General features: G+C 40.9%; 1 protein-coding gene across 9 annotated transcripts in view; it reads right to left on the bottom strand.

The window, feature by feature from the left end:
• Positions 1-16,113, bottom strand: part of LOC122908796 (LIM domain containing preferred translocation partner in lipoma) — a 673,192-nt gene that overhangs the window by 374,804 nt on the left and 282,275 nt on the right. For all 9 annotated transcript variants that reach the window (XM_044251972.1, XM_044251981.1, XM_044251976.1 and 6 more), the window contains one exon: positions 12,647-12,759. In XM_044251972.1, coding sequence (XP_044107907.1) covers positions 12,647-12,759 — 113 coding nt within the window. The remainder of the gene's footprint in view (positions 1-12,646; positions 12,760-16,113) is intronic.

The following is a 16,113-nucleotide window of genomic DNA, read 5'->3' as shown; positions in this document are numbered from 1 at the left end:
TAGGGATATGCAGCTGGAAAAGAAAAACAACAAAAACTTAAAAAAAATAAAAATAAGAAAGAATCAAAGCAATGAGTCTATTGTGTTTCAGAGAAGGAAGAAGCTAGGACAATGAATAGGAAAACAAGAGATGAGAGCAAACCTGACAGTCCTTTTTGAACCAAAAAATATGAGATGTTGGTAACAGATATATTAAAAAAAAAGTAAGACATACCAGCAACGACCAGAGTTTTGAATTTGGAAGAACAGAAAATATGGTGGTATTTTTAACAGAGTGGAAGTGTTGGGCTAAGACGATGAGTAGCTCTGGGATATAACGAAGGTAAAGAGACAGGTTTTCAGTGTGGAAAGACTCTATGACTAATGGCACAACGCTTATCTAAGGAAAAAAGTCATAACCAGTTCAAGTCATGAAATAAGAGATCAAAGCTGACTCTATTAGAGTGATGACTTCTACTGAGAAAAGACAGGAGGTCAAAAGGGAGAACACTGAGTGGACACCTAAATTTAGGGAGAGATGAAAAAAATGAAGGGGGATCTGGTACAAGAGAGAGAAAAGGAATCATCACAGATCCAGAAGGGGAACTCAGGGAGTTCTCTGTTGTGAAAATTGAGGGAGGAAGTGAGGAGGTTCAAATCAAGTGTTACCTGCCTGAAAGAGGTAGAGGACATCAGAAAAAGAACAGTCACTAGGGGATCAGAGGGCACGGCAAACGTGGACAAGGGCCGTTTCGGTAGCATTGAAATGACTTCAGTCAATGCTGAGACTATGGCTTAAGTCCCGGTTTACAGAAACATGGCAGGCTTGGAGGGAAGGCCAAGACAGACTCATTTAATGAATCTGTAACTCCATGAAAATACCTCTCTGTAGTTGCCATGGTCCCAAACTGGTCTCTCTCCCCACCGGGTCAGGAAAGAATGACTAAAGTGACACTGTACGACTCTCAACAGGTGAAAAGGAAATGAAAACAATCCTCCAGGCACATTTTGACTCACAAAATGGTTTGACATAAAATAGTCATAAAAGTAATGAAGTCTCCTGAATGTGCATCGTGAAAGACTCTTCTGGCGGCCATGTTTTTTATTTTACTTGTTTGATCATCTCTTTCTGGACTATCTAAGCCTGAGCCAGCCAGGTACTCTATGAAGCTCTGAGACAGGTCTTTCAAAGTCAGAACCCTAACTCTTAAATGCTCATGAGTCAGCGAGGGCTGCCCGAGCGACAGTTGCCCCTTCACCTCTCGATACCCACCATGACATTGACTACAACACTGAAAGGCCATGTCGTAAATGTAGGGGTTATATAATTGCTAAGAGTTAGAATGAAAGCTCAAAGATGTTGAAACAGTATTACTCCCCCCTCCAAAAAAAGTACTTTTAAGGTAAATTCTATAATTGCTATTTTAGAAAGTGCTATCAAATGGGTTATTTTTATGCAATCATTTAAAAACAAAACAAAACAAAACAAAACAAAAGCAGAAGATAGGAAGCATCATACTAGTTTATGGCTAAAGAAACGGAGACTTGGTTCTTAGGGATGGTCTGCCCCAGATCACATATCATGATATATCATGAAGGATTCAAAACAGAAGGTAGGCAGAGACAGACTGTTTTAAGCACTGGAAGGAACAACAGAAATTATGGTCAAAGTAAGGGCTCTGAACACCCTTATGCCTCCAGAGCGCTCGTTCTCTCTCTCTCTCCCTCCCTTTTGTTTTATTGGGGTGAGTGGCTCATTTGCCAAATTCTGTACTTCTAAAAATACAGCGAAATCACACTTCTTATCATGTGAATTCATCTGTCGTGTGTTACTCCCATCTCCCCTTTCAAAAAACTGCCAAAGAAACAGTTTATCTATACCAGGTACCACCGATTTTACTCATTTTCCAATATCATAAAAATTGTTATCTTTACTAAAGTTTATTGGTAAAATAAATATAAAAACAAACAAAAAATTATGGAAAGAATTCCATTTGAAAGGTTTGTAAACATCTTCTCCATATGTTAAAGATTTTATTTATTATTTGAGTGGGGGGATGGGCAGAAGGAGAGGGAGAGAGATTCTCCAGCAGACTCACCACTGAGCACAGAGTTCAAGACAGGGCTGGATCTCAGCACTGTGAGATCATGACCTGAGCAGAAATCAAGAGTCTGGCACTTAACCGACTGAGCCACCCAGGCACCCCTCTTTCCAATATTTTAATACCAAAGTACATTCTTATAGTCCACAATGATACAGACTATTGGGGGAGGGGGGATAAAACGGAGGCTGAAGACAATATTGCCCTAGAGAATTCTACAGCACAAGTCATAAGAGGAAGAGATTCCAAATACTGAGTATGTGGTGAGGAAGGTGACAATTGGTGTTTTGTGCCCTTCATCAAAAAGGAATATAATAGAAAAGTAACAATAAAGCAGCGATGGCGAGAGAGAGAGAGAGAGAGGTGGGGGAGAAATGGAATGGACTGACAGGACTCAGGGTCTGATCCCTGCCTGGGACACTTAATACCATGGAAACCTAGAATATTCCTTAGCGTCCTTGAGCCTCAGCTCCTTTACTTGCACAGGACGGAGATTATCCCTACCCTTCCCGTTTCATAAGTTATTTAAAGGCTCAAGTGAGATCAAGTGTATGAAAATCTTTTATATTTAAAAATAAGACAAAAGACACTCCAAGTCCAATTTGGAATTTACGGAATTTGTAGGCCTTGGACAGGTCAAACTCACAAAAGCGAAGGATAAAAATGATAAGAAGAGTGGAACCCCTCAAAACTAGTATAAGTATTACACGCGAAAACACACTGTAAATTATCTAGTTGGGATGCATGAATACTTGACTTTTGAATGGATCGAGCAAAATCAGTTATGCAGAGAAAATCTCCCCAAAACATTGGGAGTTTCAAAAATAAAATCTGAGTTAATGCCCTGGGTTTTCAGACTTGGCATCTTCTACTCCCTCTTTTACCCCTTCTTTCAGATCAAGTTGTTTTGTGCCCATGTTGAGTGGATTATGTAAATTACAAAGGAACTAAAGGATTTGGGAGCCCAACAGAGCCTCTTACCAAATCCATGGATAAGAAGAACATGGTACAATCTGTGAGGGGTTTGTCAGAGAATATGCTGACGGGTAGGATGGAAGATGTGGCTTATTTCCCTAAAGAACCTCACAGAAAGCTATCTCAGTGGCCCCTGGCCACCATCCATGAACACATATTGTTGATGACTTTGGCTGCTTTTTGAGAATTCAAAATGATCTGCCTTCTCTCATTTGTAAGGGAACTGATACTAAGCCAAGAGGCTTAAAAGTCCCCAAAATACATTTTGTTTTTGTTTTCGTCCATTTAAAAATAAATCACTGCTTCCATGACACTTGTGAGATCTAAAAAAGTCACCTCAACAACTTGGACCTCAATTTTTTTTTTAATTGGTTAAAATATTTTTGTTTCTTTTTTTTATGTGAAGATCAGATAAGACAATATAAAGTATTCTGCAATTTGTAAATCACTGTCAAGTTACAAAGAGGTGATATTTTATTACTAAAGCAGTGAATTTTAGAGCTAAAAGAAACCTAAAAAGATGAGTTAATCCAATCATTCATTTTACAGATGGAGTTTATGGAAGTGCATCTTTAGCAAAAGGCCCCAAATCCCCAAGCATATACAGGAGTAAGGAGTGGGGTCACCAGTGAACCTTAGGGAAGCAAACCAAAGACACTGACAACTGTTCCAGAACTCAGCACAGAGGCCAGCTAACCCAGAACTGCCCAAAAGTGATGACATCAACAGAAAACATTTTCTAAGCACTGGGATATGTCAGGCACATACAATACTGTCTACGTGCATCATCTCTTTGAAACTCCACAGCAATCCGAAGAGTTAGATTCAATAACTGCCCAGTTTACAGATGAGCAAACTGAGGTGCGGAAAAGGTTAAATAGCATGGCCATCAGCATACAGCTAGTAAGCGAGGGGCCGGGTGTCTGGACCCTATGGTGGCCCTGTTCCCCAACATACTAGGCTATCCCTAGAGCTTGACTTGGTTTAGATGATGCAACCAAGGAGGGCTCTTCCTGATGAAGCCCTGGAGGGCAGGAGAGTGAGCTTGAGATAAAAAACAAAAGGTAGCAACACCTGACTTTAATAGCTGACTCTGAACTGTCACAACAAGAAGGGTGAGGGGGTGGGGAGCCTCTTGGGAAAGGATGTTTGGAGTACAGAATGTCATAACAGCAGTAAAATCACTTAGTGAGTTCATCCTTTCTAATAAAAAGTTCTTTGCCACATTCCCTGATACTTTGGGTAACATAGTCATTGAGATGCATGGGAGGGGGGGATAGGGAGGGAGGGAACAGATAAGCCTGGAGAACTCACCAGAGACCCTGTCCCACCCCCCACAACTGGCTGCTGCCCTCACTCAGCATCTATGTGACAAGCGCAACTAGGGATTTGCTACCTGCCAGGGGATCCTTGAAGCTCAGACATCCATAGCTTTGAGGGCTCCAGCAGAGCTTGCTGGGCTGCTCTTGGTCTATGCATCCAAGGCAAACCATTTCATTAGCCTATCCCCCCTAATTACACACAGAAGGTGAAGACCAGATGCAGACACCCACTCCGTGGTCACCACATTATTCAAAGGACCACATCTTCCTGATCAAGGTAAAACATAAAGTCTGGAGTACACAGTAGGGAGCTCTACCAGAACAGCAGATCCAGAGCCACTCCCGCCACATTCCCTCTTCTAATTCAGGTGGATGTCGCATTTCCAAGTCAGGAGCAGACCGTCTCTACAAAACATTAAAAAAGAAAGAAAGGAAGCAAGCCGAGGGGATTCTTCCAGAGGCAGAACTACTGAAAAAGAATACCAACATGAAGAATGGAAAAGAAATCCAAAATGATAAAACAGGGGTTCCATAAGAAAGAAAACGGCAAAGGAAAAGTTAAAATGCTCCCCCCCCCAGTAACATAAGAAAACCCCTCCTAGCTAAATTAAAAACTGAACTTCTCCAATCAAACAAATCCACTGATGAGTGGAAACGCTGGGGTGGGTAGGGACCTAAGCCCAGGTGCAAGGCGGGGAAACCACAGACTCCTACAAATAAGGCTGGCAGATCCAACGAAGAGAAGTTCATAAACTTGGGTGGGGGGGCAGAGAACAGACTGGAATCAGATTTCTCACTTGCAATGCTAAATGATACTATAGTGACAGTATAGAAATCTTCACAGAATACTGATAAAGGAAATTTGACCCTCGAATTCTATCTGCAGCCAAACTTTTACTTAAATGTAAAGGCAAAAATCATTTTCAGATATATAAAAACTCAGGAGCTAGGTCATTCATGTAGGCTTCCCTCTCAAAAAAAATTACTTGATAAAGTACTAATGGCAGAGAAAAAAATAAAAAAGAATCAGGATATGAATTCAAGAAAGAGAAACAGCAAACAAGACATTGCCATAAACAAGTAAAAGTTATAAGTTATTAATAAAGTGGTGATACAATTTAATGTGAGAAATGATCCCTTCAAAACAGGTTGAGTTATGATGTTTAAAATATTATAGCATGTTCTCCAAATCATATTACTAACCGTTTGGATGCACCAAGAAGAACGCTCAAAACTCACATGGTGTAGAGATTCTAATTTTTCCTTGACAGAGAAACATGATGGCAAATAGTTGATCTATACTGTTTGCTTCATTTATATTAAGAGACAAAACACATTTTTAAAACACATTTTTAAAAAATATATAACTAGGCATATTAGAGCTTTGAAGAAACCACCAGGATTTTGATGAGAGAAACAAGGACCAACTGACAAGGACTTGTCTCCAGGCAAAGAACATTTTCTGAAATACGCAAATAGGGTCAATTACTCCCCATTCAGAAGCTCAAGAGCTAGAGCAAACCTGACCTCGTTGGTTACCCTGACCTACAGCATTACTGACCACAGCCCATCTCCCTGGAGGACTCTTGCCTGGCTATTCCTCAAGACCTTCCCTGCAGAAAGCATATGGATGCCCTAGGTCACTAGAAGGTGATGGGGCCGTGGTAATTGGGTTGATAAGTGTGAAAGAGCGCGTGTGTGTGTGTGTGTGTGTGTGTGTGTACACACTTGACTTCTGATCCCCAGGAACAGGTTTACCTCTTTAAAATAGGTCCTTAAGAAAAAGGGAGAGAAAACTATGACATTCCATGAAAAAGGTTCAAATTGCTAAATGAAATACTAAAATACACCCTAGGGGCTCCAGGCCTGCTACTTTCAAAGAAGCGCTTAGAAGTCCAGACACCAAAAATCTCTCTCCTGGCTCATCGGGACACCCAATGAGATGATGATGCGGAGAGAAAAGCAAACAGAAAACCTTTGAAATTTACTTGTAGAAAGTCTTACTGACCAAAACCCAAGCACCTCCAGGCCCCGCTAAATACACACTGGCCTCCCAGCACAGACCAAAGAGGAGAGTGCCGTGAAGCTACTGCTATTGCTAGGGTCACAAACAACCCTACAAATCGACAAGGGCTTGCTAACCCGAGGCCCAGGAAACACGGGAAAGGGCCAGGAAGCATCTCCATCACTCCTTCAGTCTGTTCTCAAGGATCGAGATACTCCTGTCCTCTCACTATGCAGAAAGGATAAGCACTTCTGAGCGCCGAGTGGATCAGAGCTCATCCACTCGTGACCATTTCTGGTTTGTTCTAGCAGGACTGGACATTACCTCTCCTCATCGCCATGACTGCCTGGATCTCCTCTTCGCCATGACTGCCTGGATCTTCTTTTTGACCCGGCCCGCTGCTTGCTCAGTACACTCTCGGGCGGCAGAAGGAAGGACCTCTACGATAGGGCATGTCAAAGCCATATAAAGCAAGTCCTACTGCCTAGTTCTGTGGGCGCGTTGAAGAAGGTAGCCATGGTCGTGGGCCTGAGTCCTCTGGGTCTACAAGTAAAAATCTGTCATTCCACACCCGTGACCATGAGAAGACGAGACCGAGAGTCACGAGACACGGAATCCAGTGCCAGCCATGCTAACACCAGGGGAGACTTTAAAATTATTACTGATAGGGGCGCCTGGGTGGCTCAGTGGTTTAGGCTGCTGCCTTCGGCTCAGGTCGTGATCTCAGGGTCCTGGGATCGAGTCCTGCATTGGGCTCTCTGCTCAGCAGGGAGCCTGCTTCCCTCTCTCTCTCTACCTGCCTCTCCATCTACTTGTGATTTCTCTCTGTCAAATAAATAAATATAATCCTTTAAAAAAAATTATTACTGATATAAGCGGAAAACTGATGGTAAGCCACCATCCACCATGTACATAAATGAGCTCTGAAAATGTTTTCCTAAGAACAGAAATGAGCTGGCCTTAAACTTTTAAAGACAGACTAAGACAAGACCATAAATGATTTCAGAGATTTTCCTTCTCCCTTCTCTTTTCAATTAACCCTGGGCATTGGCCCAAGTTCAGTGCATAGCTCACATTACACTGTTCTCCCTCGGTCCTCAAAAAAGTCACCTCATTCAGCAGACTTAATGATCAGCTTCTTGAGGCAGACTTTACTTATCCCTCAGTGGCCCAACGGTCACTCTGCAGGTGTGCCATTGGCTTGAAGAAGGTAGGAAGAAAATCACTGGGAAGAAGTCACAAAGAAATAAATTTCACTTCCATAAGAGAAAGAAGTTTTTAACACAGGGAGTAACCGGTGACAGGCATCACAGTCTGTTTTCTAAGGTGGAGGGGCTGGAGCAACAGCACCAAATGGGGTCTTGGCCATCCTGCCAGGATGAGCGGAAAGGGGGAGATGAAAACCCAAAGTATACACATCCCTGGAGAGGAAGCAAGTAAAGGCAAGCCAGAAGACGGGCTCACAGAGAGAGGCAGTGAGGAGCCATCAACTAGAAAGGCAAGCACAGATGTTAGAAAAAGTGGCCATTAAGTACCGGACACCTGAACTCAAAGCCATTGGGTATCAGGAGACAAGCCCCTGAGCGCTCAAGGAAGTGTGCCAGATAACTCAGAGCTCTCTGCACGGGGTTTCCCACAAGTGCAACAGGTTATGCCTGATGGGCTGCTGAAAGCACCACATGGCACCCAACAACAGATCTGGGGATGTCACCCTTATAACTACAATATTAACAAACATCTGCAATAAACTGTCAACGATTTCAGAATCAAGGGCAAAATCCACAGTCTGGAATGCAGGCAGGCCCATCACACTGCTTGGTGCTTTCCTTCAATACGTCTATTTTTCTTACTTTATTGCTGAAAGATCTATTCCCCTGCATCTAAAAATTAAGGTCCTACCCATCCATCAAAGTGCAGGGCAATGGCAACTGTTTCTAAAAATCCTTGTAGCTCTCCTGCCAGTTAATTTACTTCCCCCACCCTCTACCACAAATAAGGACTTAGACTGTGCTTCTGATCACAGCATGGTGACTAAGATGTAATCTATGACAGAACACCTTAGTTTAAAAGCTGCATCTGTGTGCATCTCCCAAACTTGGTTCAGAGGCACCGTATGGGATCCAGCATCTCCTTATCTTCCAAAATCACGTCACCTGCAACAGTCACCCATAAACATTTTGTTCAACTGGGAAAAAGAATAAGGAGATCCAAAAAAAGAAAGGGACTTAAATGATGAGCTCTAATTTCCTTGTAAACCTGAAATCCTGTGAGACACTCTCCCCTTGTGAAACTACTCTAAGTGATACCACAGACCTGCCCATCAGCTGCCGAAATAAGAACTAACGACTAACTATGGCATCAGATCAGAACAATGTTATGCACTCCCAAGGTCAAGACTCAGGGCCCTAGAACCATGACACCAACATCTGAGGCCACAATCCCTAGCGTATGGGCCTGACTTACAAAAGGTATTCAATTCATGGTGAAGGAAGGAAGAACAAATGAACGAAAGAAGGGGCCACTCTACTGGTCACTCCGAACCTCACAGGTACTGAGGTCAAACAGATCCTGACAGAAAAGAAAAGATAAAGCCCTCATTTGATTTCCAAGATTCGTCTTTTTTCCTCAAAAAAAGAAAAAATTATCAAAGTAAAAAATACTGACACTAAATATTTGCCTTTTGCTAAATAAATAAAATAAAATAAAAGTGCCTAGCAGGTATCGAAAATTCAGGGCACCAAGCAAAACCCCAGCAGTGCCTGTAATCCCCTGGTCTGAAACTCAGAGCCTTACAGGCTGGGGGAGGACTAAAGCAAAACCATGTGCAATGTGCAAGGCCTTCTGATGGAACCGGAAGGACAAACCCAGAAATCAAGATTCCTTAAACACAGGTATGGATTAGAGGATGCCCACCTCCTTTGGTCTCAGTTTCCCCATTTGTGAATACAGGGTATTAATTCATTTAGCAAGTCCTCAAAGAGGCTGTAACTCACGGCTGGTGCCGGGGGACTGACTACCTGATCCCTAAGGTCCTTTTCAGCGCTGAAAATCTTATAATTCTTATAGCAAGACTTAGTAGACATTCTTTTGATGCTGACCTGAAAATCTGGCTGGAAACATAAATAGATCTCTACATAAAAACACCCATTTGCCAGCTATAATTTGGACTTGGCAACACGAGGTTTCACCATGGCCGAGAGGAAAAAGTGCAAAATCTTCTCTGGTGATTATACTACTTTGGGCTTTATTACAGTTCAGATTCCAAAGTGGTTCAAATATGGCCAGGGCAGGGCCAAGTCACTATCACCTCACACAAGGGAAGGGTGTGCCTGTTTTCTTTTGAACTTGCACAATCTTCCATATATTCAAGAATAACATGCCTCTCCTACCAGATCTGTCCTTTCCCATTTGGCAAACTCGATTTTATGTTTTTCCTTCCTTGTATTTTACAAAAAACATAAGCCAACATGTCAACCAGATTTTTATTTCCTTCCTTTAAAAAAGCAAAGTCATGGGGGCACCTGGGCAGCTCAGTTGCTTACGTGTCTACCTTTGGCTCAAGTCATGATCCCAGAGTCCTGGGATCGAGTCCCGCATCGGGCTCCTTGCTTAGTTGGGAGTCGGCTTCTCCCTCTCCCTCTGCCTCCTCCCCCCTGCTCATGCTCTGTCTCTACTTCTCACTCTCTCTGTAAAATAAATAAATAAAATCTTTTTTAAAAAATTTAAAAAATAAATAAAAAACAAAGTCATGGTTTTAGTATTGTTATCAGGATGCAGTCCACACAGGAAAAGAATATTTGTAATTTTTATGAAAGCCCATGTTTGAATTTTTCTTAATTAAACCTTTTGGGAAAGCCTTATGATTACTGCTGTTGTTATATTTATATAGTAACAGTTAAAACATCAAAATATCCGTACAACCATTATAACTTGGCAATTTCAAATCCATCTGTATTTCATCTAGCTATTAGAGGTAGACAGTTACCTTACTTTTAATTATAAGAAAAATTGGACTTAGTGTGACCTGTTCAAAACCATGTAACTAGAGGGGCACCAGGGTGGCGCAGTCATTTAAATATACAGACATTTGGTTTCTGCTAGATCCTGATCTCAGAGTCATGAGATCAAGCCCCATGTGGGGCTCCGAGCTCAGCACAGAATCTGCTTGAGATTCTCTTTCCCTCTCCCTCCGCCCTTGCTCCTTGTGTGCTCTCTCTCTCTCTCGTGCCCTCTCTAAAATAAGTTAATAAATTTTAAAAACAAAACAAAACACAACCCACATAACTAGATTACGTTGTTCAACTAGCAATCAAACACAAGTCTTCTGTCACAAGGTCAAACAAGCTTTTTAGAACTCGAGATTTAAAATGCAAGAAAGCAGTTTCCATAATACTCTAAGAGACCAAATAGACAAAATGAAGTTTTTAATTATGTAAATTCAATAATATGCAAAGAATAGCCCAGGACAAAATAAGAGCAGAAGTATATAAAAGACAAATGTAGGAGGCTTTTTTTTAAATTGTTAAAAAAAAATGACTAAAAATAAGAAAGAATGATCGTGTTATTTCTATTTGCTAAATAGCTGCTACATAAAATAAATATAAACTTTGTACAACTCCTAACCTTTAGTGGAATCTGAGCTTTGACTTTACTAGCTCACTACATTTTATCAGCAAGATTTATAGGAAAGTCAAAATTTTTGTAGAAAATCCATGATATGTAGCTCTAAGATATAAAATTTTTAATAGATTTTAAAAGATCTGGGCTCCAAAGTGAATGAGAGGTCCCTGGTTATAACCGGAACATAATCATTTTAACTTCTCAATAACACAAAAAGTTTCTTCCGTTAAGTTTTCCTATATGAAAATATGCTCACAAGAAACTCACATGGTTACTTCCCTTTTCCCCCTCCAAATCTTTGCTTAGATGTCCCCTTCTCAGCAAGGCCTCCTGACCACCCTGTCCTCCAACCCAGAGCCCTGATCTCCTTCTAAGGCACTTTGTATCAATGTACAAATGTTGCCTACATCCATCAGTTTCAGTAACATGTGGGTTTTGTGAGGACAGAAGACTGTATGTCTTTTTGCTACAGAATTCCTGGTGCTATAAAGGGACACATACAGGCATATGGGATATTAGCTGAATGAATGTATCATTTCTTCCTTTGTCTCTCCCAACCTGAAATTTAGGAGAAAGAAAACTGGACAATGGACTAAACCATTTAACTAGTTCCCATGACCTGTCCATTCCAAAACTTAATATGGAAAATTGTAAATATATATATACACATACACGTTAGTTATGAGTTGATAATTGTTGAGCACGTGCAGGTTGATTCTATTATTTGGTCAAGGTAGACCAAATAATAGAATCAACCTGCACGTGCTCAACAATTATCAACTCATAACTAATCTTTCTTTCACCTATTTTCTCACTCATCAGCTCCCTACTCTTATTATTTTGAAGACCATACCTGATACCATTAATTTCCTCTCCCCAAATATCTTTGATGTTTCTCTGAAAGACAAGGGCTGGTTTTTTTTTTCTATGTATCTATAGTAACATTCTCACCTGTAAAACACAACAATAATTCTATAACTTTGTTACTTAGTTTTCCTTCCTGATACGAACAGCATTTGGATGCCAAGTGGTGGCATATGGTCACCAGTGACTCTATGCAATCACAGACTGACTATTCCTACCAGTGCTTCTGATTCCAGCCCCAAGTTACTTGCAATCAGCACTCTCTAGAGCACACCACTTGTACATAATCAATACATACTCTAATGTGCATCCTTGACCTCACTCAGTAAAGCATACCCCAAGAAGGTTTGCTGGTGCTTTTGCTAGAATGATGCCGCTGACCAATTAAGTGACCACAGTGACCAACCAGAGCCTTTGAAGATCACTCTTACTCACGCAGAATGCAATGTTTGTGGATAGAGAAACGAGGCAATAAAAAAGCATGGCTGGGTCCCCAGGATAACAAGAAAATGTGGAATTCTCAAGTGGCATTTCTAAAATGTGGCTTTGAGTTTCAGAACAAAATTAGTAGGTAAAAGGATTTCTGGGGCTTTCGAATGCAAGCCAGCAGAGTTCTGAGAAGCTTCAGGCAGGGAGGTGGCATTAAAGGACCTGAGCTTTCTTGAGTTGCAAAGCCCTCTTCAGGCTCTGAATAAATGTTCATCCACCATGGAAATAATCACTGAATTCACCAACTTCCAAGCACGGCTCATTGATATGACTTCAACCATACATCTTACCTGTGCCCTGAAAGCACCTTCGTCAAGGGGTGGTGGAGGAGGGAAGTTTCCGGGGCTGGACGGAAGAGCACCAGGATCATCTAGAGGTGGAGGCGGGGGTGGAAGAAAGTCACCTACAGAAAGGACATGCACACAGGAAGTGAATATACAGGCAATCACACAGGGCTCTTGAAAATCACACATTTGTTCAAGTTTACCGCACGGACATAGACCTTTTTGTCTCTTCGAGCAGTTATCCCCCATGATAGCTCTTTGCAGTTTCATCAGTAGCCTTACTTTTGAGAAGAACGAGGACCAGATCTGATACTTAGAAGTGACATAAAAGCTAGTCGAGAGGGGGCAGGAATGTTTAGCCAGAACAGAGAAGGTGCTTGGGGTTGTGGGGGCAGTGGCTGAGGGGTGGAAGACTTTCACAGTCAAGCAGAGGAGGAAAAAAATGTGTACACAAATGAAGATAATACAAGATAAAATATATTGAGATGGAGAACCAGACTCTTCTGGAAGCTAAGATAAAGGAAAGTTTATGTCGAGGTGGAGGGACGAAAGAAGGCTTATACTGGAGCATTACAATGGCCCCTGAACATCATGATAGGGACAACAAGTCTGCCTGGCAGAAAGACAAGGGAACAAAGGCATAGATTAAAACATCCAGGGCCTAGAGAATAAGGAACAAGTTATTAAGAGAGCATAAATATGGGAATGTAAAATAATACTAGTAGGTAATAAAAATAAGTGCGGTGACCAAAAAAACAAAACAAAACAAAACAAAACAAAACAAAACAAAAAACAGCAACAACAACAAAAAAACAACTTTCAAGTGTGTTGCATGTCTAGTAAGTAGTTTGAATTTTATCATGCATGCGGTAGGGATCCAACAAGGACTTCTGAGAAGAAAAAAACCTGCTTGCAATACCTAAAAGTCTATGTAGGGCCGATCAGGAGAAACTAAAATAAGTAACATCATTGAAATCTACAGACCATCCAGGCAGGATGTTATGAGGGGTCAGCATATCAAGAATCCTCAACACCACTGGCCAACCAGACCAGCATACCGACGTTACGTTGTCATAAGAGAACGCCTAACCTCTAAGATCTGAGGTATATATATAAACCCAAGAGCTCTGTGGCTTCATGACATGGAATTTTTTAAAAATACTTTGCAAGAAATCCTATTAGGAAAAGGAAATGTCCATTAAAAAAAATATTGATTTGCCTTTTCTTCAAAAAATAATATTTAATAATAATAATAGATAATATTCATATATGAGTCGCCTTTCTTTGCATTTCAGATGCTCAACACTTACTGGTAAGGCCGCGAGTTCCTTCACCCAATGAGTTGCTTCTGGACAGTACCAAAATATCACAATTTAAGCCTTAGTAAAAAAGACTCTAAATGGCACTGGAATGAGAATGGATTCAATATTCTGATATACCTTGGGGATGGTTCACTTGGGCTCTATTTGCCCTACAAATAACAGACTTAGCATTGAAGAGTAGCTGTCCAATCTAGCTCCCCATTATATGCAGACTCCCAAGCAGTCAAACACACTATGTTTAGAATACTGTGCTTTTTGGACTCTAACTATGCACCAGTCATGGCTAAGATTTTCAAAGGCTACCTCTTAGTCCTCCATCCCTCCGTGCTGATGGTTCTCAAATTCTGGAGGTCATCAGGACCTCAGAAAGGTCTGGATAAACACAGATGGCTATGTCCCAATCACCGAGCTCCTGATTCTGTAGGTCTAGAGTGGCATCTGAGAGTGTGCATTTCTAATAAATGCCCAGGGGATCCTGATGGTACTGGTCCTGAGACCACACTTTGAGAACCACTCCATTTAAGCCAATTATTACATTGTTCCTATTTTAGACCCCATAGGATTAGAAAGGTTGAAAGACTTATGTCATATAGAAACATTTCTGTTCCTCTTAACTTTCTAGATGTGCACATCTGGATACATGCATTGTCCATGTGCCTATTGGGGTTATAAGTCTCATAAACCTTCAATAACACTACCCAGTAGTTCTGAACACTGGCTACTTACTAGAATCACCAAGAAAGCTTATCTAAAAATGCCCTTGCCCAAATACCAGCTCACATAAATCCAATCAGTATCTTGGGGATGGGGAAAAGGGGGTAGAGAGGAGATGTCAGGTCCCACTCCTCCCTTAAAACCCAGATGAGACTAATGTACAGTCTGAATTGAGAAACTAACTTGGCCTCCTCTGGCCAAACACTGCACTAAAAAGTAATAATAATTATATATATATATATAATTAATATATATAATAATATATATAATTAATAAATATGTATACATATACATATATGTAATAATTATAGATAGATAGATAGATAGATTTAATACCTGTAAATAACAAGAATTGTCACCAAGCTCTTTTCTGCCTTGAAAAGTCAGAACCTATGAGAAGAATGCTCACAATGAGATCTTCAGTGATCAGCAAAGAAGGTCTATGCTGATGGAGACTGATACTACCAAATTCTAGTGCACGGACTAATTTTCTGGTTCAAATGTTCTATCCGGACCTTCTTCTATCTATGCCTTCTTCATAACTAATTTAAACTTCTGAGCACCGTCTTATACTTTAGCACCATTTATTATATCACAGAGAACTGTTAGAACATTAAACCGGATCAGAACTGAATGGAATCTTGGAGATCATATCATAAATGTAGAAACAGAGGCCCATGAAAGCCACATGAACAGTCCAAGTTCTCAGCAAATTAGTCTTAGAATAAAAACTACAACTGCTTGTGTCTGTAGCCCCTTCTACCTACAGTCAATCCTTGGAAAAAATAGGTTGGCATTCCACAGGTTGACTGACACACAGATTTTGTACAGCACAGTCCTGTAAATGTGTTTTCTCTTCCTTTTGTTTTCCTTAAAATGTTCTCTTCCCTTGCTTACTTTATCATAAGAGTACAGGATATGATATATATAACATACAAAATACATGCAACCAAGTGTTCGTTTATTGGCCAAGAATCCAAAGGATTAGCAGTAGCTTTCAGCAGTCAGTGTTCATGGAGAGTTGGAAGACATGTGGATTGTCAACCGCAGGCGGTCAGAGCCCTTCATTCCTGTGTCAGTCAAGGGTCAACTGCATATCCTTCCCGATTCTATTTCTACCTCAAAAATTGAATATATAGTGAAGCATAGGTTTTCGACAATCCTGGGAAGGTGAAAAGGAACAGAAAAGGAAGACAGAACGTATTCTTAAAAGAAATAACTTGAAAACAACAAAAATCTAGACTGCTAATTCTAGGTGAAGATTAGATTAAGATTTTAAAATAGTGATACGTTCATAATAATTATCACATAATTTTCAGTTTTTCAAGCTCGACCATCATAGGCCTCTTCCTTCATTCCTTGGAGTGAAGCTCACATTTTAAAACAGTGTGGAGGAGCAGGCAAATGCCTAAGAAACAGACACACACATGATAAAGG

Source organism: Neovison vison, chromosome 6, assembly GCF_020171115.1.
Source record: "Neovison vison isolate M4711 chromosome 6, ASM_NN_V1, whole genome shotgun sequence".
Lineage (NCBI taxonomy): Eukaryota > Metazoa > Chordata > Mammalia > Carnivora > Mustelidae > Neogale > Neogale vison.
Note: the sequence above shows the minus strand (reverse complement) of the source record. Positions and strands in the feature narration are given on the sequence as shown.